Raw genomic sequence first — 20,495 nt, 5'->3', positions numbered from 1 at the left:
TCACACCAGACAGGATATCACAGGATACCATTAGTATCATAACACCTTTTCGTAACTGCTTTTCTCTACAGTGTTGCTCCAAAACGGTGGTTGGCAACGAAAGGCAGGACTTACATGGTGATCCAGTGAGTGTCGTAGCTGGAGCCAAACTGCTGAAAAGTGCCGAAAAGCTTAGGTAGGAGGCGCAGAGAGACGACCACGGACCTGAGAAAGGAGAGAGAGAGAGAGAGAGAGAGAGAGGGAGAGAGAGGGAGGAGAGAGAGAGAGAGAGAGAGAGGGAGAGGGAGGAGAGAGAGGTAGAGGGAGGAGAGAGATGGAGGGAGAGGGAGGAGAGAGATGGAGGGAGAGGGAGAGGAGAGAGATGGAGGAGAGAGAGAGGAGAGAGAGAGGGAGAGAGAGGGACAGGGAGGAGAGAGGAGAGAAGATACAAGTCAGTGTTTCATGTGTCATTCCAATGTAACATCTGATGAGCAACACACACACACACACACACACACACACACACACGGCCGTACCTGTGGTGGGCCAGGTTCTCCAGACAGCCCTCGATGAAGCGCATGCGGATCTGTCGGTCGGTGAACCAGCAGACCAGAGAACACAGCAGCTTCTCTGCCTCGTTGATCAGACCCTCAGACAGGTGGATCTGAGGAGGAGGACAGACAGTCACACCACCACTCTCTCTAACCCTAACCCTCAGACAGGTGGATCTGAGGAGGAGGACAGACAGTCACACCATCACTCTCTCTCTACATCTACATCCCTCTCCTTATGTCTGTCTCTCTCTCTACCAGGTCCCACAGCAGAGTGTTGTATAGTATAGTAGTATAGTATTATAGTGTAGTATAGTAGTATAGTATTATAGTGTAGTATAGTAGTATAGTAGTATAGTAGTATAGTAGTATAGTATTATAGTGTAGTATAGTAGTATAGTAGTATAGTAGTATAGTAGTATAGTATTATAGTGTAGTATAGTAGTATAGTAGTATAGTAGTATAGTATTATAGTGTAGTATAGTAGTATAGTAGTATAGTGGTTGCTCACCGCGTCCTCGTCCTGGACCAGGTCCCACAGCAGAGTGTTTCCTTTCTTACACACGTTGTCCAGGTTGATGTCTGTCACCGCGTGGCCAGAGTACTGGTGCTTATGGACCGCTGGACCTGGGGAGGGATGAGAGAGAGAGAGAGAGAGACAGAGTGTGAGACAGAGTACTGGTGCTTATGGACCGCTGGACCTGGGGAGGGATGAGAGAGAGAGAGAGAGAGAGACAGAGTGTGAGACAGAGTACTGGTGCTTATGGACCGCTGGACCTGGGGAGGGACGACATATACACATTACACTACTCCTCTGTGTGTGTGTGTGAGAGAGAGAGAGAGAGAGAGAGAGAGAGAGAGACAGAGTGTGTGTGTGTGCGCACGCCTACCTTGCACCAGGTGTTCATGGTAGATAAGATGCCAGGTGTGAGTGAGTGTGTGTGTGTGTGTGTGTGTGTGTGAGTGTGTGAGAGAGTGAGAGACGGTGTGTGTGTGTGTGTGTGTGTGTGTGTGCCTACCTTGCACCAGGTGTTCGTGGTAGATGGAGGCCAGGTTGGGCAGGTGCTGCTGCAGGTGAGAGCTCAGCTCAGCGTGGGAGTTGATCTGGACCAGCTCCTCCTCACACCCCGACTCCTCCCCGTCGAAGTCGGCCATGTTCTTCTCCGACTTGGCACTGATCTGGGAACTGCTACAGCTGACATCATCAGCACTCAGCATGTCTTCTACCATGTGACTACAGGGGGGCGACAGAGAGGCGGGGGTCTGAACTTCCACTACTGTGAAGTTCAGCTGCAGGGTTCTTCCCAGGACTTTTTGAAAAGTCTGGCGCTGGACTGCATTATCAAAACCAGACGTGTGTTTATTCATGTCAAAATGCGCAAAAAATACAGCTTAGAACCGCTGAATTCACTGAGGAACGTCGTAACGCTTTCTCTTACGTTTTTAACAACGATGTCGCTGGCGATCAGAGATAGTTACTCTGTCATTACTAAATCTACAGTTTCATTTACCTTGTAATATTTGGTGGCGCCGCCAAGGCCATTGTCTGGGGAGAACCCTGAAACTGACTAAGAGGTGTCTCCTACTTTACTACATTACTACTTTTTACTGTTGCTGAACTTTAAGTCAAAGTCATGTTGGTTTCATAGACAAATCTCTAATCTCTATTTTTCCTGGTAAACATTTACTGAAAGCTGAACAATACGGAAGAGATGGGGGGGAAGAGAGAAAGAAGAGATGGGGGAAGAGAGAAAGAAGAGATGGGGGAAGAGAGAAAGAAGAGATGGAGGGAAGAGAGAAAGAAGAGAAAGAAGAGATGGGGGGGAAGAGAGAAAGAAGAGATGGAGGAAGAGAGAAAGAAGAGATGGGGGAAGAGAGAAAGAAGAGATGGGGGAAGAGAGAAAGAAGAGATGGAGGAAGAGAGAAAGAAGAGATGAGGAAGAGAGAAAGAAGAGAAAGAAGAGATGAGGAAGAGAGAAAGAAGAGAAAGAAGAGATGAGGAAGAGAGAAAGAAGAGAAAGAAGAGATGAGGAAGAGAGAAAGAAGAGAAAGAAGAGATGAGGAAGAGAGAAAGAAGAGATGAGGAAGAGAGAAAGAAGAGAAAGAAGAGATGGGGGGAAGAGAGAAATAAGGAGAGTGTGGTACCCTTCATGGTGGTGGTGATGGTGGTGGTGATGATGATGATGGTGGTGCTGGGGTCCGATGAAGCGTCGGCAGTTGAAGAGCTCGTTGCCCATGGCGTCGCCCAAGAAGTCGCCGGGGCGGGGCAGACAGGGCGGCTCCTGGGGGCCGGGCGCCACGTGGGAAGGGCCTCCCATCTCACCCGCCCCCCCGCCCTGCTGCTGCTGTGGCTCCACCCCCCTCTCAGGCCCCTCCTGGCGGGCGGAGGAAGAGGCGGAGCAAGCGTCCAACATCCTCATGCGGCCCTCCAGCGAGGTCGACGCCGCCGTAACCATGGCAGCGGTCGTCTCGGGGGCGAAGGGGAGGGGTTTGGGTTTGGATCCGGGGGGTCCACCCCCCCGGTCGCTGGGGCCCGGCCCCCCCTCCCCCAGCGCCTCCCCCGCCTTCCTCTTCCTCATCTCCGACGGGTCCCTGGTCTCCTTCTGGGGGCTCCCCTCGGCCGCCGCCGTTGTGGTCGACCCCCCCCTCCTCCCCCCTCCTCCTCCCTCCTCTTCCTCCTCCTCGTCATCGTCGTCCTCCTCGTCCTCCTCTTCCTCGTCGTCCTCCTCCTCCTCCTCCTCCTCCTCTTCCTCCTTCAGGGCCTCGCTGTCGGCCATGTCGTCAGAGTGCATCTCGGAGGCGGGGCTGCCTGCTGATTGGCTGGCCCTGGAGGAGCCCGCCTCGTTGCTGGACCCGTCGCTGCGCCCGCTGCTGCTCCCCGGGCCGCTGCTGCCCTCCTCCACGCTGTTGGCAGTCTCGTCTGAGCTGCCCTGCATCGACTCCTGGAGGGGGGGGGTGGACAGTTTAGTTTAACAGTTCAGTTTTGTTTAGTTTACTCAGGGGGGGGGGGGGGGGACAGGGGGGTTAACTCATTTAGTGTTAACTAGTGTTGTGTTTAGTTTACTCAGGGGGGTGGGGGGCAGGGGGGGGGTGGGGGGCAGGGGGGGGTTAACTCATTTAGTGGTAACTAGTGTTGTGTTTAGTTTATTTGTATTTCATTGTTTATTTCTGTTTTAGTTGTAGTTTAACTCATTCAGTGCCGAGGGTGAATAATGTCGCCCCAAACTGTCAACATCCTAGAGCGCCAGGGTGACTTTATTCACTGAAAATGCATAAATGACGATGCTTCATTTTTGTAGCCAATCCAAGTGTTGTTGCTAGGTAAACACCACAGAGTGTTCCGGAATGCTCTGGCAGTTGGTGAGTTAACAGAGGAAGTCAAGGTGATGCAGGTCAGACTGCAGATCAAACAGTCCCAAAAACACCTAACCCTCTCCTGTCTTCTTCCTGTGATGTGCTCTGATCTGAAAACACCTGACAGGTGGAAGCTGAGGCTGACAGGCGTCTGCCTGAGTGCTTTCATCCATCCTGTCAGCTCAGATCAAAGGAAGGAGGAGGAGGAGAGGAGGAGAGGAGAGGCAGCCACTCTAGACTATTGGGACGCCCCCCAGGTCCTCCGTGTGTATCAGGGCTGGTGGAGGTAGAAATCGGAGGACGGGGTCATTGTGATGCACGGAATGGAATCAGGGATGGCGTTTGACAGCGTTCCAAGTTCCACTCCATGCGTTACAATGAGCCCCGTCCTCCGATTTCTACCTGGGCCAGCCTCCCCTGGTGTGCGTCGTACCTCTGTGTCCGAGAGCCTCTGCTGGCCTCGTTTGCTGCCTGTCATCATCTGGTCGTCCATCTCCATGTCACTGCCTCCGCTGTGGTGCGTGTCACTGTTGTCACTGCTGTCTGGGCTCGCCGCCGGGGAACCTGGGTAGTGGAGTTCAGGAGAGACACGGTTAAACTACACAAAGTACAAACATCATAATATTAATATATATAACACATGAACACACTTTTAGATTGAGTGTCTTATAAGCCCTTGGGCACCGTCTGCAATGACACTTAAATAGAATACATGAATAAACAATCAATCCATCCATCCATCCATCCATCCATCAATCAATCTATCTATCCATCAATAAATCTATCAATCCATCCATCCATCCATCAATCCATCCATCAATAAATCTATCTATAAATCAATCAATCAATTTATCAATCTATCAATCAATCTATCAATCTATCAATCTATCAATCTATCAATCTATCAATCACAGTGGGCTAATGATGAAGTAACAGGTAGACCAACCATGTTGTGCCCTCTGACCTTTCTTGTTGCCCAGGGGCATGTTGGTGTTGAGCAGCGAGGCGAAGGAGCTCTGCTTGGACAGCTGGGCCTTGGCTGCCAGGGCGTTGTTCCACAGGGCCTTGATCAGCATGGAGGCCAGGTACAGGGTCTGGGGGGGGGGGGGGGGGGGGGGATCATCATCATCATCGTCTTTATGCCTGCCTCTGTGTGTGTGTGTGTGTGTGTATATGTACAGAAAGAGACTAGACCCTCTGGAAGGTACTGGATAACTAACTGCTCAGAGCACTGAAAGTGTGTGTGTGTGTGTGTGTGTGTGTGTACCTGTTCTGTGTGGGCGCTGGGGTGCAGACCAGACACCAGGTTGAGTACGTGTCGGAGGGGGACAGGGTGTGTGTGTGTGTGTGTGTACCTGTTCTGTGTGGGCGCTGGGGTGCAGACCAGACACCAGGTTGAGAACATGTCATAGGGGGACAGGGTGTGTGTGTGTGTGTGTGTACCTGTTCTGTGTGGGCGCTGGGGTGCAGACCAGACACCAGGTTGAGTACGTGTCGGAGGGGGACAGGGTGTGTGTGTGTGTGTGTACCTGTTCTGTGTGGGCGCTGGGGTGCAGACCAGACACCAGGTTGAGTACATGTCATAGGGGGACAGGGTGTGTGTGTGTGTGTGTGTGTGTGTGTGTGTGTGTGTACCTGTTCTGTGTGGGCGCTGGGGTGCAGACCAGACACCAGGTTGAGTACGTGTCGGAGGGGGACAGGGTCCAGGTTCTTGATGAGAGAGGGGAACAGGTCGTGGATGTAGCGGCTACAGTGCTTCAGCTAGAGGAAGGAAGTAGACACACACACACAATCAGTGAAAATCCATCTCAATGATCTCAATAGCACCCATGTTGAGGATGGGGTCCTGGTGACTTCAGGGATGTGATGTGGAACACAGGGCATCAACAGACAGGCTGCCAGTCCATTCACATCGTTACAAGAAATCATGCAGAAAACCAGGAAATCCTGAGTAATTAGGTATGGTCAAATCAAATCAAATTTTGTATAAAGTCCCTGGGGGCGTGGGTGTGTGTGTGTGTGTGTGTGTGTGTGTGTGAGGCTTGTGTGTGTGTGTGTGAGGCTTGTGTATGTGTGTGTGTGAGGCTTGTGTATGTGTGTGTGTGTGTGTGTGTGTGTGTACCTGAGCTGCGGCCCAGATGCAGTCCACGTGCTGGGTGCTGAGTCTGCCCTCCGCTGCCAGGAAGTTCAGGATCACTTGGCACTGCTTAATGATCTGGATACACACAAAGGAGCAAACATGGCCGCCTCATTTCAGAGTGTTTAATGAACTGAGAACACACAGAGAGGTGCAAGTATGGCTGCTGCATTGACATTAACACACACGTGTTTGATACCGTGCCTCATTCCGTTCCGTGCATTACAATGAGCCCGTCCTCCGATTTCTACCTCCCCCGGCCTCCCCTGAGGGGAAACTCACCTCAATGAGCCCGTCCTCTGATTTCTACCTCCCCCGGCCTCCCCTGAGGGGAAACTCACCTCAATGTGCAGATTTGGTCCAAAGATGTGTTCCACTACGTTGTTGTTGATCAGCCAATCAGCTAGCTCCTTGGCTATAGACCTGGAGGGACCATTAAGAGGGATTGATTGGTTGGTTAATTAGTTCCTCAGTTGATTGGTTGGTTAATTAGTTCCTCAGTTGATTAATTAGTTCCTCAGTCCTTCCCCTGAACTCAAGAGCAGAGCGACAGACGGCGTTAAATCAACTCACGTTTCCGTGTCCGACACCAAGGACTCGTTATTACACACGTCGTTAAAGGTGTGGAGCTGATTCTGAGGAGAACAACACACATTAACAACACATTAACAACACACATTAACAACACACATTAACAACACACATTAACAACACACATTTAATTGGCTCTCTCTCACACCATCATACATGAAATAATACATAAATAAATTATAACACACACACACACACACACACACACACACACACACACTCTAAACTAAAAGTGCTGTCGTCTTCATCATCATTGTTATGCCTGCCTGTGTGGGAGTGTGTATGTGTGTGTGTGTGTGTGTGTGTGTGGGCGCGTGTGTGTGTGTGTTTGTGGGCGTGTGCATGCGTATGTGCATATACGTGTGTGTATGTAGACATGGATGCATATCCAGTAGGCCCGTCCCCCCCCCCCCTCACCGTGATCTGGCTGAGTCCGGCCAGCCTCACCCCCCCCCCCCCCCTCACCGTGATCTGGCTGAGTCCGGCCAGCCTCACCCCCCCCCCCCCCCTCACCGTGATCTGGCTGAGTCCGGCCAGCCTCATGGTCAGCGTGGGAGACATGAAGTATTTGAATGCCAGATCCAGACTCTCCTTGTCGAAGCAGAGGGCGCTGTCCAGAGGCTCCTTCACCGTGCTCCACATCAGGTCAGCCATGTTCCTGGCCGCACTCTGACGCAGCTCCTGGTCAGACAACTTACACAGGTACCTGGGAGAGGAGGAGGGATGGAGGAGAGTTACTCAGGGAGGAGGGGAGAGGAGAGGAGGAGAGTTACTCAGAGGGGAGAGGAGAGGAGAGGAGGAGAGTTACTCAGAGAGGAGAGGAGAGGAGAGGAGGAGGGATGGAGGAGAGTTACTCAGGGAGGAGAGGAGAGGAGAGGAGGAGAGTTACTCAGAGGGGAGGAGGAGGGATGGAGGAGAGTTACTCAGAGGGGAGGAGGAGGGATGGAGGAGAGTTACTCAGGGAGGAGAGGAGGAGAGGAGGGTTCGAGTTACTCGCTCATACTTCATATGAAAATGGATTTCGGGGTAAACTTCCCCTTTAACAGTCATTGTTGCTAGCTAACCACTTCTTTGCATAGAGACATCGGCTCTCTGGTCTTATGTTCCATTTTGACGTCAAAGGGGGGGGTGGGGGGGGGGGGGGGCGGGCGGGGGGGGGGCATCTCTCTCTCTTTGAGAACGCTCCTGCACCTCAAGCCTGGCTAATCCGGCCCACTGTGATCACATGACGAGGGCCGTCGAGGCCGGCGAGCTGTCTGGATGCTCCAAGGTCATGTGAGGAGAGACTGACTGGAGCCGTGGCGACTGTTGCCATGGTGAGGGAAGCTCTTCCTAGCAACACGCGCAGCGGGCACTTCAGCAGGAGAGTCTGAGTGAGAGCTGCTCTCAGCTGCAGCGCACCGCCCGTCTCCCTCCACACCAGAGGAACATCCTGGTCTCCTTCTGCGTTCCTTCACCTCCAGAACCACAGAGGCGTGCGATACCATCCATCAGAACATGCTGCCTAAATGTCAATCACCTAAGCTAAGGACTACACTGTATATGCAGACGTAACAGCAGACATCCCAACTGACATTGAGCGTATGCATTTTTTTTTTTTTTTTTGTAGATATGGTCCCGACGGGAATCGAACCCACAACCTAGGCACTGCTCCGCCATGCTCTACTACCTGAGCCACACAGGACCTCCACATTGTGTTGCGAGAGATGAATATGCTAAATCCATCCCCACGTGTGTTGGATACCATTCCTGATTCCGTTCCATGCATTACAATGAGCCCGTCCTCCGATGTCTACCTCCACCAGCCTCCCCTGGCCTCTACTGTCCAGAGCGTGTTGATATTACGCTGGAGAAGCTGGAAACAAGTTGAACAAGACGCCAACTGAACTGCATAAATCCAAACACAATATGTATTTCACAAAAGCCCTCGGGCTATTTCTGATCTGAGCTGCAACAGAACCTCTCTCCTCCTTCCTCCTCTCTCCTCCTTCCTCCTCCTTCCTCCTCTCTCCTCCTTCCTCCTCTCTCCTCCTTCCTCCTCCTTCCTCCTCTCTCCTCCTTCCTCCTCCTTCCTCCTCTCTCCTCCTTCCTCCTCCTCTCTCCTCCTTCCTCCTCTCTCCTCCTTCCTCCTCCTCTCTCCTCCTTCCTCCTCTCTCCTCCTCCCTCCTCTCTCCTCCTTCCTCCTCCTCTCTCCTCCTCTCTCCTCCTTCCTCCTCCTTCCTCCTCTCTCCTCCCTCCTCCGCTCCATTTTGTCTTACTGTCTGGACACCACTGACAAAACAACAACTGAGCAGAATCTGGAAACGGCATATTGTGAGAACAGTGATTTCATACAGTATTTACTTTGTGGGGGAAAATGCCTCACAACAACAAAGAGAGCGGTTTTATCCGACGGCATCTGCATTCCTGAGAGACATAGACTCTTATTATAGATGCTGTGGGTATTTGTATTATATGGTACGACGACGGTGGAGCAAACTCATCATCTCCTCTTTCTGAAGTGTACGGAGTGTCGTCAACGTGAAGAGCGTTTTTTCGAGAGCGAGTGAACTCCCCGTATGATATAAGTACGAGTCATACGGTAAAGTTAACCACCGATAACAATAAAATATGACAGAACTCACCGTATGATGCAAGTAGACAACTATAGTTAATAAAACATGGGGGCGCTCAGTGGCGCAGCACACTAAGGCGCATACCGTATCATCACACTGTCCCTGGTTCGATTCCGGCCATCGACACATCCTGCATGTCATCCCTCCTCTCTCTCTCTCTCTCTCACCCATCCTTCCTGTCAACCTCTACTGTCTCTATCCCACTAACAGCAGAAATGCCCTAAAACATATTTTGTAATAATAATAAAAAAATAAAAATAAGAGAATAAAATATGACGGAACTCACCGTATGACGTAGGTCCGGAACGGTATGATGTGCTGCATGACGGCAGGAATGTGTAACCATATTCGGATCTGAGGGGGAAGAAACAACCCGGACGTACCAGGATTAGAGACCCACCAGACACAAACTGACATCTGGACAAAGGACCTAAAATGGCTGCCGGGGACGTGACAGAGAGCTGGCTGACAGCTGAAGCCATAAGAGAGGTGGTCGACTCTGTGTGTGAGTGACATGGTTACCTGAGGGTAATGACCTCAGTGACATGGTTACCTGAGGGTAATGACCTCAGTGACATGGTTACCTGAGGGTAATGACCTCAGTGACATGGTTACCTGAGGGTAATGACCTCAGTGACATGGTTACCTGAGGGTAATGACCTCAGTGACATGGTAATGACCTCAGTGACATGGTTACCTGAGGGTAATGACCTCAGTGACATGGTAATGACCTCAGTGACATGGTAATGACCTCAGTGACATGGTAATCAGCATAAGCTGAACTACTCAACAAGCAGAATACGGCAAACAACTTCAAAACAGCGTCAGTAACTACGACTGAAATAGATTGTGCTTTCCAGACATTGGTGATGGGTTGCCATATTGGCTTTGGGCAGGGCAGTTGGGTTGCCATATTGGCTTTGGGCTGGGCAGTTGGGTTGCCATATTGGTTTGGGGCAGTTGGGGTGCCATATTGGCTATGGGCAGGGCAGTTGGGGTGCCATGTTGGTTTGGGGCAGACTGACTTACATTGGAGACGATGGTGATGAAGGCGTGGGCGATGGGGAAGGGCAGGCTCTCGGGGGTGCCTGACTCAAAGCAGTCCTTCATCAGAGACAGGCCGTGCTTCCCACAGAACAGGCACACGTAGCGCAGCAGGTGGAGAGGCACCTCCACGTCCTGGACAGGAGAGAGACAGGGTTAGTAAAGACTCAACCTCCACTAGAGACAGGGTTAGTAAAGACTCAACCTCCTCCACATCCTGGAGAGGAGACAGACAGGGTTAGTAAAGACTCAACCTCCACCACTGGGGAGAGGAGACAGACAGGGTTAATGATGCCCTGTCCAGGACTGACCTCTGACCCCTACACTGGTAGGTAGGTGAGGTGAGAACACTGTGGTAAGGGAGCCTACTGCCTACTGCCTACTTCCCCTGGCAAGTTCTGGAACATCCAGCAAATGAAGGAACGAAAACCAGGAGGAGTCAACTAAAAGATATTTGATTGACACATTGATTGACACACACACACACACACACACACACGCACACACGCACACGCACAGACACACACACAGATGCACAGACACACACACACACACACACACACACACACACACACACACACACACACAGACACAGACACGTAGTGTATAGACAGCCCATCCCTCCCTCCCAGCGGAGGCTGGCGGAGGTAGAAATCAGAGGACGGGGGGTCACTGGAATGAATGGAATGAGGAACGGGACATGTGCTCCATTCCGCTCCTCATTCCATTCCATTCCCTGCATTTCAGCGAGCCTTCCCGCCCTGCAGCCCCCCCCTCCCCACCGTCTCTGGAACAGAACACTGTGTCTCTACTGGGTCCTGGGACCATTAACAATTTAATATCATGGAAGATTTAATATCAAGACGAGGTATGAGGGAGAGGGTCATTAGAGCCGGCCTGAAGAAGAGCATTGTCCTGGGAGGAGGGATGACATCACTGGAGAAGAAGGCTGGAGTCTAATCACACGGCGTGTCCTGAGGAGAGACGTGGATGACAGAACCCCATTGTCCCACAGTCGTCCATCTGGTGTCACCACTGACCGGCAGGGGGTCAAGGACGACCACGACCCCTCTATAGCGGGGTGTGTGTGTGTGTGTGTGTGTGTTGGGGGTGTGTGTGTGTGTTGTGTTAGGGGTGTGTGTGTTGTGTTAGGGTTTGTGTGTGTGTGTGTTGTGTTAGAGGGGTGTGTGTGTGTGTGTGTTGTGTTAGGGGTGTGTGTGTGTGTGTGTTGTGTTCGGGGTGTGTGTGTGTGTGTGTGTGTGTGTGTGTTGTCTTACAGTCAACCATTTGGTGTTATCACTGACTGACTGTCAGCGAAAGACAACCACTACCCATCCAGGGGAGGCTGGTGGAGGTAGAAATCGGAGGCTGGTGGAGGTAGAAATCGGAGGACGGGCTCATGGTAATGCTTGATACCATACCTCATTCTATTCATAATCACAATCATTGCATCACAATCAGCCCCTTCTTCTTCTTCTACCTCCACTGGAATGCAGAAGCTCCAAATCTCTCCGTCTCCATTCCAACACATTTAACCCCCTGAGCCGGGCCAGAACCAACGCCAATGTGGAGCTCAACAGGACATCAGACACTCCAGCAGGTCTGGGGCCAGTCAGTGTTAATACCCCCCCCCCCCCCCATCCCCCCCTCTAAGTAAGTGTTGAGAGCTCTCACTCCCTCTTACCCCGCCCATGGGAGAACGGGACCAGTCAGTCTCGAGACAGACAGACAGACAGACAGCCCCCCCCCCTCACTCTAAATGGTCTATACTTCAACAGAGAACAGACACAACAACAGGTCTGGGACCAGTCAGTGTGGAGAGCCCAGCTCCTCCTCCCTCCCTCCCTCCCTCTAAATCCTCCCCAGCTGTCAGGCTCTGTTCTCTGGGCAGGGCAGCCTCGTTGTGTGCTGCTCCCCAATAAAACACAAATAGAACCAACATGTCATAAATCACTGTGACGTCACCACGGTAACATGACTACAGCTGAGGGACCTGGGGGGGGGGGGGGGGGGGTGACAGCCATTTGGAGGGAACAATGACTGTGTTTCATTCACCCGTCCGGCTCATTCTTTCACATCAGTGAGGATGAAGGGAAGGAAAGGAGATGAGGAAGGGAGGAAGGAAGGAAGGAAGGAAGCCAGCTGAGACGATTGGGATGCACCCCAGTAGGATGGCCAGACAGACAGACAGACAGACAGACAGAAATACAGAGAGACAGACAGACAGACAGACAGAGACAGACAGACAGACAGAGACAGACAGACAGACAGACGTCAACGTAGCTTTGTTTCAGCAGACAGAACCTAGTTTCTAGAGTCTGGGACTAGACGCTGATCATAGGGAGCTGGACCCGTTAACCACAGACCTAACGAGGAGGAAGAGGAGGAGGAGGAAGAGGACTTACGTTCATATCGCAGAAGGATCCCAGGATGTTGCTTTCATGTGCAGAGATGTCCTGGGGAAGAACGGCAAAACATGAGGAGTGGAGAACAAGCCATGTTTTCAGGAACAGAGACAGAAACAGGATAATGGGACCAGTATGGGTCCAGTATGGGACCAGTATGGGACCAGTATGGGACCAGTATGGGTCCATCTAGAAAGCCATCAAGCACAGCTCCAACTCTACGAGCAGAAGATGTCTGTTTATAGGAGGGTATAAACTGATTATAGGCCATGGGCATTACTTTACCACTATGAGTGTGTGTTGTGTTGGGAGCGTGTGTGTTGTTGGTGTGTGTATTGTGTAATTACCTCTATAGTGGGGTGTGTGTTGTGTTAGGGGTGTGTGTGTGTGTGTGTGTGTGTGTGTGAGTACCTCTATAGTGGGGTGTGTGTGTGCGTGTGTGTGTCTGTACCTCTATAGTGGGATGTGTGTGTGTTGTGGTAGTACTACTACGGTGGGGTGTGTGTTGTGTTGGGAGCGTGTGTGTTGTTGGTGTGTGTATTGTGTAATTACCTCTATAGTGGGGTGTGTGTTGTGTTAGGGGTGTGTGTGTGTGTGTGTGTGTGTGTGTGAGTACCTCTATAGTGGGGTGTGTGTGTGCGTGTGTGTGTCTGTACCTCTATAGTGGGATGTGTGTGTGTTGTGGTAGTACTACTACGGTGGGGTGTGTGTTGTGTTTGTAGACTGTGTGTGTGTGTGTGTGAGTACCTCTATAGTGGGGTGTGTGTTGTGTGTGTGTGTGTGTGTGTGGGTACCTCTATAGTGGGGTGTGTGTTGTGTTTGTAGACTGTGTGTGTGTGTGTGTGAGTACCTCTATAGTGGGGTGTGTGTTGTGTGTGTGTGTGTGTGTGGGTACCTCTATAGTGGGGTGTGTGTTGTGTTTGTAGGCTGTGTACAGGGGGAACTGGATCTGGAAGATCTTGGCAGCGCAGAGCAGCAGCTTCTCCCGGTCCTCCGTGGTCCAGGAGCTGAACGGGTCCTGCAGGTCCACACTGCTGCTAGCCGCCGCGCCGCTACCTCCAGCCCCGCCGCCGCTGCCTCCCTCCCCAGGCCCGGGGGCCTCCGGCTGGGCCTGGCCGGCCTGGCTCGGCCCCTGGCCCTGGTTCTTATTCTGGCTCTGCTCCAGCGTGTCTCCGTCCTCCTCCGCTGAGTCTCTCTCCACGTTCAGGGGCTCGTCCTCCCCGGGGGAGGAGGGCTGGGGGAGGGAGGCTCCACCTCCACCTCCGCCTCCGCCAACTCCGGCCCCGCCCCCACCGCTCCACTCAGCCTCCGACCCCTCGGCCCCGCCCCCGGTGTGGGCTCCGCCCCCGGCGGTGCAGAGGCGGTCCCTCAGGCTGGTTACCTGGGCGATGACCAGGTTGATGAGGGCGTAGACCAGCTGGTTGAACACCTCCAGGTGCTTGTACTCCTTGAAGCAACACAGACATTGTCTGGAGAGGGGGGGAGGAGGGGGGAGGAAGGAGGAGGGATGAGGAGAAAGGGAGGAAGGAGGAAGGGTGAGGGGAAAGAATGGGAGAACAAGGAAGGGATGAGGAGATGGAGAGGAGAGGAGAGGAGAGGGGGAGGAAGGAGGGAGGGGGGAGGGGGAGGAGGGATATTGAAGAGAGAGGAAGGATGGGGGAGAAAGAGGAGAGGAGAGAGGGAGGGGGACGAAGGTGAGGGGGAGGAAGGAGGGTGAGGAGAGAGGGGGGGAGAGAGAGGGAGGAGGAGAGCAGAGAGAGAAGGGGTATGAGATTTAATTGAATCCGGCTCCTGATGTATTCTAAGCTGTTGTTCTTGAGGGAGCTGTGTTTGGAATAGAATGTGTGTGTGTTCATTGATCAGACACCTGACAATTAAAAAAGCCAAACAGAAGATCCCTGTAAAGCGGAGCATGGAGAGGCAGCCGGCAGGAGCACGGGGAGGAATGTTCTGTTAGGCTGAGTCAGCATATCTCAATGATACATTCCCACAGTGGGAGAACTACTCTGGAAGGCCAACTAGTCCTCAAGGCCATTTTCCACACACACACACACACACACACACACACACACAGCTAGTTAAACAATTCTAGAAACAGGGAAACAACAGAAAAAAATGTATTACTCATGACTAAGCTACTTGTCCTCCAATGGCCTTGGCCCCAAACACACACACACACACACACACACAGAGAGAGACACACACAGACACTCCCCTTAGTTAGCCGTTAGCCTATGATTAACAGGCACAAAATGACAGCACTATTCAGACGCATATCCTCCATTGGAACGTGAATGGCTCTCGGAAGACTAACACGTGTAATAGATGTGTAATACATGTAATAGACGTGTAATAACCACACTGACCTCTGTGTCCAGGAGCTGATGTAGCTGAAGACTCTTAAGGCATGCTCTTTCTTCAGCTGGAGGCCTTCAGTGCTGTCTGCATCCGATACTGGGGAAGAGAGGAGACCAGGGGGGTCAGCGCTTATAACACACAGACCAGCATAAACTAGAGTTTATAACACACAGACCAGGATAAACTAGAGTTTATAACACACAGACCAGGATAAACTACAGTTTATAACACACAGACCAGGATAAACTAGAGTTTATAACACACAGACAGGATAAACTAGTGTTTATAACACACAGACCAGGATAAACTAGAGTTTATAACACACAGACAGGATAAACTAGAGTTTATAACACACAGACCAGGATAAACTAGTGTTTATAACACACAGACAGGATAAACTAGAGTTTATAACACACAGACCAGGATAAACTAGAGTTTATAACACACAGACAGGATAAACTAGAGTTTATAACACACAGACAGGATAAACTAGAGTTTATAACACACAGACAGGAGCAGAAGGCATCAGCGCTGGGAGAACAGTCTTAGTCTAACGTAATAATGACAAACAGGAGAAACTGTGTTTCCCACACACACACACACACACACACACACACACACACACACACACACACACACACACACACACACACACACACACACACACACACACACACACACACACACGAATCTGAGAACAATTCAAAAGGGTGAGGTGGTATTGCCATATGTTCAGTTGCACAGTCATTCTGACTTTGTCAGAACCGAGGAAGGGAGATAATGTGAACTGTGAATGACCCGTAGAGGAGGAGGAGGGTTCTGGTGGGACACATGCTCGCTCTCTCTCTCTCAGACACACACACACACAAACACACACACACGAACACACGAACACACACACAGGTGGATTCTGAAAACATGCTTGCTCGCTCGCTCAGACACACACACACACACAGACACACACACACACACACACAGACAGACAGACACACACACTGACACACACAGGATTCTGGTGGGAACATGCTCAACCACACACTCTGGAGATTAGAACACTGAGACGGGCACAGCTCCTAATGACCTGCCTGTCCTTGAGACACATGCAGCAAGTGTGTGTGTGTGTGTGTGTGTGTGTCTGTCTGTGTCTGTGTGTGTCTTTGTGTGTGTTTGTGTGTGTTTGTGTGTGTGTGTGTGTCTGTGTTCGTCAAGGAGTTTCTATCCATCTCACGCTTCACATGACAACCAACAGACTCTCTGAAGCAGCATCAAATATCACAACACAGCCGAGACTGTGAACCCCAGGTTTACGTCAACAAAAGGTTTAAGATGGACGCTTCTGACTCACGTCTCCCCTTCACTGTTGGTTTACTCCACACTTCACCCCAAAGAAAGGCCAAGGAAAGGCCACGTCTCAGATGAACTGATAATGAGTCACACTGCAAGACATGTCATCAGTCCCATTGGGACAGAGCTCGTCATCAGGGATGCATCAGTGTATGAAATGCTACGGTACGAATAAAGTTGGATTTCACGTAGCCTACAGGCACGCGCCGACTGAACTGTGTTGTGTAGCGACTCGCTCAAGGCAACAGATGGCCTGACTAAAAACTACAAAACTAAAAAAAAAGTGATGAGGAAAAAAAACTAAAAACTAAAAAGTGTTTATTCTTTGGACGAGCCAGCAGTACATGACTGGACTAAATGTGACTTTCCTGTCATGCCGAGTGACCCAGTCTGTGACCGTTGGACCTGTGCCAAATGCCACAGACAAAAGAGTCAACAGAAATGGGACTGGTCTCTAAGCAACCAGCTCCGTGACGAAGATGGAAGAAAACCACAAGGTTCTAAAGTTCACCAGGACACCTAGCTGACCCTGTCATAAATGTGTGTGTGTGTATGTATGTGTGTGTGTGTGTGTGTGTATGCATGTGTGTATATATATATATATATATATATATATATATATGTGTGTGTGTGTGTGTGTGTGTGTGTGTGTGTGTGTGTATATGTGTATATGTGTGTCTCTCTGTCTCTCCGTCTGTCCCTCCCCCACGTATCGCTTATTCTCCTTTAAAAAATCCTCAACTCCCCCAAAACTCTCACATGCCTTCGCACAACAATCGCCACCATTGTGTTCAGCGTGTCCCAAAAACATCAGGATCAGCCCACGATAAGAGGATCTGGATATCCCTGCCATTGTTCCACCGGCCGGCCCGGGAGCTCACAACACAAACAATACTGACGGAAAACAGACGCCCAAAACACAGCTCTCACCAGGGCTAACTGTTAAGTTCGCTGGGCTCTTACTGCGAGACAGCGTGTTGAAAAACCTAATTTGCCAGTACAGCTCGATCTAAGGGCAGTGTTTTCTCTCTAGCTCAAGGGCTGGGGGAGAGGATGGGGGAGAGGATGGGGGAGAGGCTGGGGGAGAGGACGGGGGTGTGATAAGCGGGCCTCAGACATGTGCTTCAGGCTAGGTGGGGAAACCTCTGTCTGTCCTGGTGCCAGACAGGGTCTTGAGGAAGTGTGTGTGTGTGTGTGTGTGTGTGTGTGTGTGTGTGTGGCTACCACATGTTGTGGCTCAATCACTGGCACAGCCGATTCAAGAGAGTGCTGAAACCCCATTCATTAATTCATTCATTCATTCATTCACACTCTCTCCCTTTCTCTCTCTTGCCACCACTCACTCAGTCAGTCAGTAACTCCCACACACACACACACATCTCATGCATGCTGCTACAGCAAATTTGAGGTCAGGGGTCACCTAGCGAAAGCACACATGGAGCTGCCAGTCTCGGAGGCGACAAGCCCCTAACACCTCTCTGTGCACGCGCGCACACACACACACACACACACACACACACACACACACACACACACACACACACACACACACACACACACCATTGCCAGGCAGCCCCTTTCACTGAACAAACGCCAACCGTCACAGGTAAAACAGCAGCTGGGCACCAGTTGCCAGAACACAATGGAGACCCTTTGGAATACAGACAGCATGAGCTGTACACTAGGAAATAGGTCCAGTGATTATAGCTATTGTCTAAGCAACTGACGTGGAGAAGGCCCAAGTGGGCCTGCATGCCTGCCTATGTGGACAAACCTGCAATTACAAAAAAAACACAATAGTTGCATCATGAAGTGAGTAAGCATGGTTAACGGCCCAAGAAAGCAGATATACAAAAGGGTGGATGGACCCTCTAGCCTGGACCCAACTCCACACACAGTCAAAAAGTCAAAGCTGTGAGATCAGCTAATACTATTGCACTGAATAGCCGGTGTCGGCAATGGCGAGCCTATATGACCAAACCTTCCAACCTAAAACACAGAGCCTGCAGCTGGACCTTCAAACATGCAAAGGTCACCAAATCTGGATTAATAGCCAATAGTATAACACACTGCTCATCTCTATGGTACTTGGTGCACATTTTCTATCCACTGACATCTTGCATATAGGCCATAAGCCCTACACTGTCAGAAACAACCAATTATCTATTAATATGCTTGGTTAAATGTACACAAAAACACACGTACAGAGGATCGCAACGTGGTATGTTGTTGGACAGATCGCAAGACGCATCAATAAAAACAGCATCTCAAAAAATAGGAAAAATAGGCCTTTGTTTATTCGCTCGCAGAACCCGTTATAACGTGATGAGTAACATCATGGCCTAGTTAGCTTGCTCGCTAGCCAGCTAGCAACACAGCCGACTGCCTCTAATCAACGCTCTAAGCATGACGACTCACACGGGATCAATCATAGCAACCTGTGCCCATTTCGCTTATCATCACGACCCAGAAAATAACACAGTAAGGCATGTAGAATACTCCCTTACGCATGCCAACGTAGCCAGCTAGCTCCCCCACCAGCCAGCAGCCAGCCAGCCAGCCGGAGAGCTGAGGCTGAGGACATGGGGATGGGATGCAGCCCAGCTTCAGCTCATCATATTCATTGACAGACATTGGTTTTCGCCCTGCGGGAAAAAAACATTGGCCAAAGCAACATTCAGTCGTGTTAATGTGGCTATTACGTGTGTGTGTGTGTGTGTGGTTGGGAAGCAACATCCCAGATAGCTAGCCGGGGTAACCAGCTCATACTGGTCGGCCAGTGTCAGACTGAGTGTGAGCTAGCAGGCTAGCAGGCTAGCAGGCTAGCTGGATGTCCAGCCTGACCACCAGAAACATCCACCTCCTCCTCAGCCGAGCTGCTAGCCGGAGCGGACCCAGCCAGCCAGCTAACCCGCCTCTCAGACGCTGTCGTGTCCGTCGATAGCCTGGGCTAATCAATGGCTAATCGGGGGTTTAACCCCCGTGTCTGACACGGCGAGGTAACGCATCGGTTAGAGAAACAGCGAACTAACTAAACGTCAAACCGAATCATAAAGTTGTCAAAAGCAGCTACCGCCAGCTAACCGTGTCATGGCTGGCTCGCACCACAGTTGCAGAAGCATCCCTTTCCTGCAGTGAATTTTGACAGACAGGCCTAAAAGTGTCAGAGACTTGGGGATGACATTTCTATTCAGACATTATCCCTCTTCCATCAGAGGGCCTAAACATCGGCAGCTAACCTGGAACATGTAGAACAGCCCAGACACACACAGGCAGGCGGCTAACGAGGACTCTGGTAGCTCATCTTAGCCTGACTAGCAAGTGCCGAGGACCACTTCAACGTTACGACAGTTAGCACTCTGTTTCACAGAAAAAGACGTTTACTTACTTTCATTTAAAACCTCCACCAGCTCAGCGCAGTTTTCACACATTGTTCACCAAGAAGAGAAAGAGCGAAAAGTGTACTCAAACCATTGGAAATTGTTGATTGATACGAATCGCTGGCAGCTGGTTGTTTTTGGGAAAAGGCCCAAACGAGCTACATTGGATGGTGATGACTAGTTCATGAAGTCAAACGGGGAGACCAATAGATGCAAATTTATTTTTTCTTAAAATATCGTTTCTAACGACAAAAGTAACAGGCACTAAGATACAGAGTCGAGTCAATCTCCAATCGGAGCGTTACAGGAGAGAGTAGATACGGCAGCCATATTGAAAAAGGGGGGGGCACAGCATGTTGATACTTCGTAACTTTCCGTTCTGTCTCCTTCGACCGGTTCGACTTTTTCCGGTAGTCTCGCGGTCACTCCCTTGGCAAGGGATGTTTACAAATGCATTCAAATCTCAGACAGACAGACAGGCAGACAGACAGACAGGCAGGCAGAGCCAGACAGGCAGGCAGACAGACAGGCAGGCAGACAGACAGGCAGGCAGGCAGGCAGGCAGGCAGGCAGAGCCAGACAGACAGGCAGGCAGGCAGACAGACAGGCAGGCAGGCAGGCAGGCAGACAGACAGGCAGGCAGAGCCAGACAGGCAGGCAGACAGGCAGACACACAGACAGACAGACAGACAGAGATAGGCAGACAGACAGACAGGCAGACAGACAGGCAGGCAGGC

General features: G+C 51.1%; 1 protein-coding gene across 1 annotated transcript in view; it reads right to left on the bottom strand.

The window, feature by feature from the left end:
* usp34 (ubiquitin specific peptidase 34) overlaps nucleotides 1-20,064 on the bottom strand; it is a 46,347-nt gene extending 26,283 nt beyond the window's left edge. The window contains exons 1-18 of the mRNA XM_083690376.1: nucleotides 19,767-20,064; nucleotides 15,043-15,130; nucleotides 13,572-14,145; nucleotides 12,677-12,727; nucleotides 10,257-10,406; nucleotides 9,514-9,581; nucleotides 7,126-7,318; nucleotides 6,595-6,656; nucleotides 6,363-6,444; nucleotides 6,007-6,099; nucleotides 5,520-5,645; nucleotides 4,849-4,978; nucleotides 4,318-4,448; nucleotides 2,676-3,472; nucleotides 1,550-1,764; nucleotides 1,042-1,157; nucleotides 516-643; nucleotides 115-204 (exon numbers count right to left, since the gene is read on the bottom strand). Of these exons, the coding sequence (XP_083546502.1) occupies nucleotides 115-204; nucleotides 516-643; nucleotides 1,042-1,157; nucleotides 1,550-1,764; nucleotides 2,676-3,472; nucleotides 4,318-4,448; nucleotides 4,849-4,978; nucleotides 5,520-5,645; nucleotides 6,007-6,099; nucleotides 6,363-6,444; nucleotides 6,595-6,656; nucleotides 7,126-7,318; nucleotides 9,514-9,581; nucleotides 10,257-10,406; nucleotides 12,677-12,727; nucleotides 13,572-14,145; nucleotides 15,043-15,130; nucleotides 19,767-19,809 (3,137 nt within the window). The 5' untranslated portion in view covers nucleotides 19,810-20,064. The remainder of the gene's footprint in view (nucleotides 1-114; nucleotides 205-515; nucleotides 644-1,041; nucleotides 1,158-1,549; nucleotides 1,765-2,675; nucleotides 3,473-4,317; nucleotides 4,449-4,848; nucleotides 4,979-5,519; nucleotides 5,646-6,006; nucleotides 6,100-6,362; nucleotides 6,445-6,594; nucleotides 6,657-7,125; nucleotides 7,319-9,513; nucleotides 9,582-10,256; nucleotides 10,407-12,676; nucleotides 12,728-13,571; nucleotides 14,146-15,042; nucleotides 15,131-19,766) is intronic.
* Nucleotides 20,065-20,495: the final 431 nt, after the last annotated feature.

Source organism: Argentina silus, assembly GCF_951799395.1.
Source record: "Argentina silus genome assembly, chromosome: 18".
Lineage (NCBI taxonomy): Eukaryota > Metazoa > Chordata > Actinopteri > Argentiniformes > Argentinidae > Argentina > Argentina silus.
Note: the sequence above shows the minus strand (reverse complement) of the source record. Positions and strands in the feature narration are given on the sequence as shown.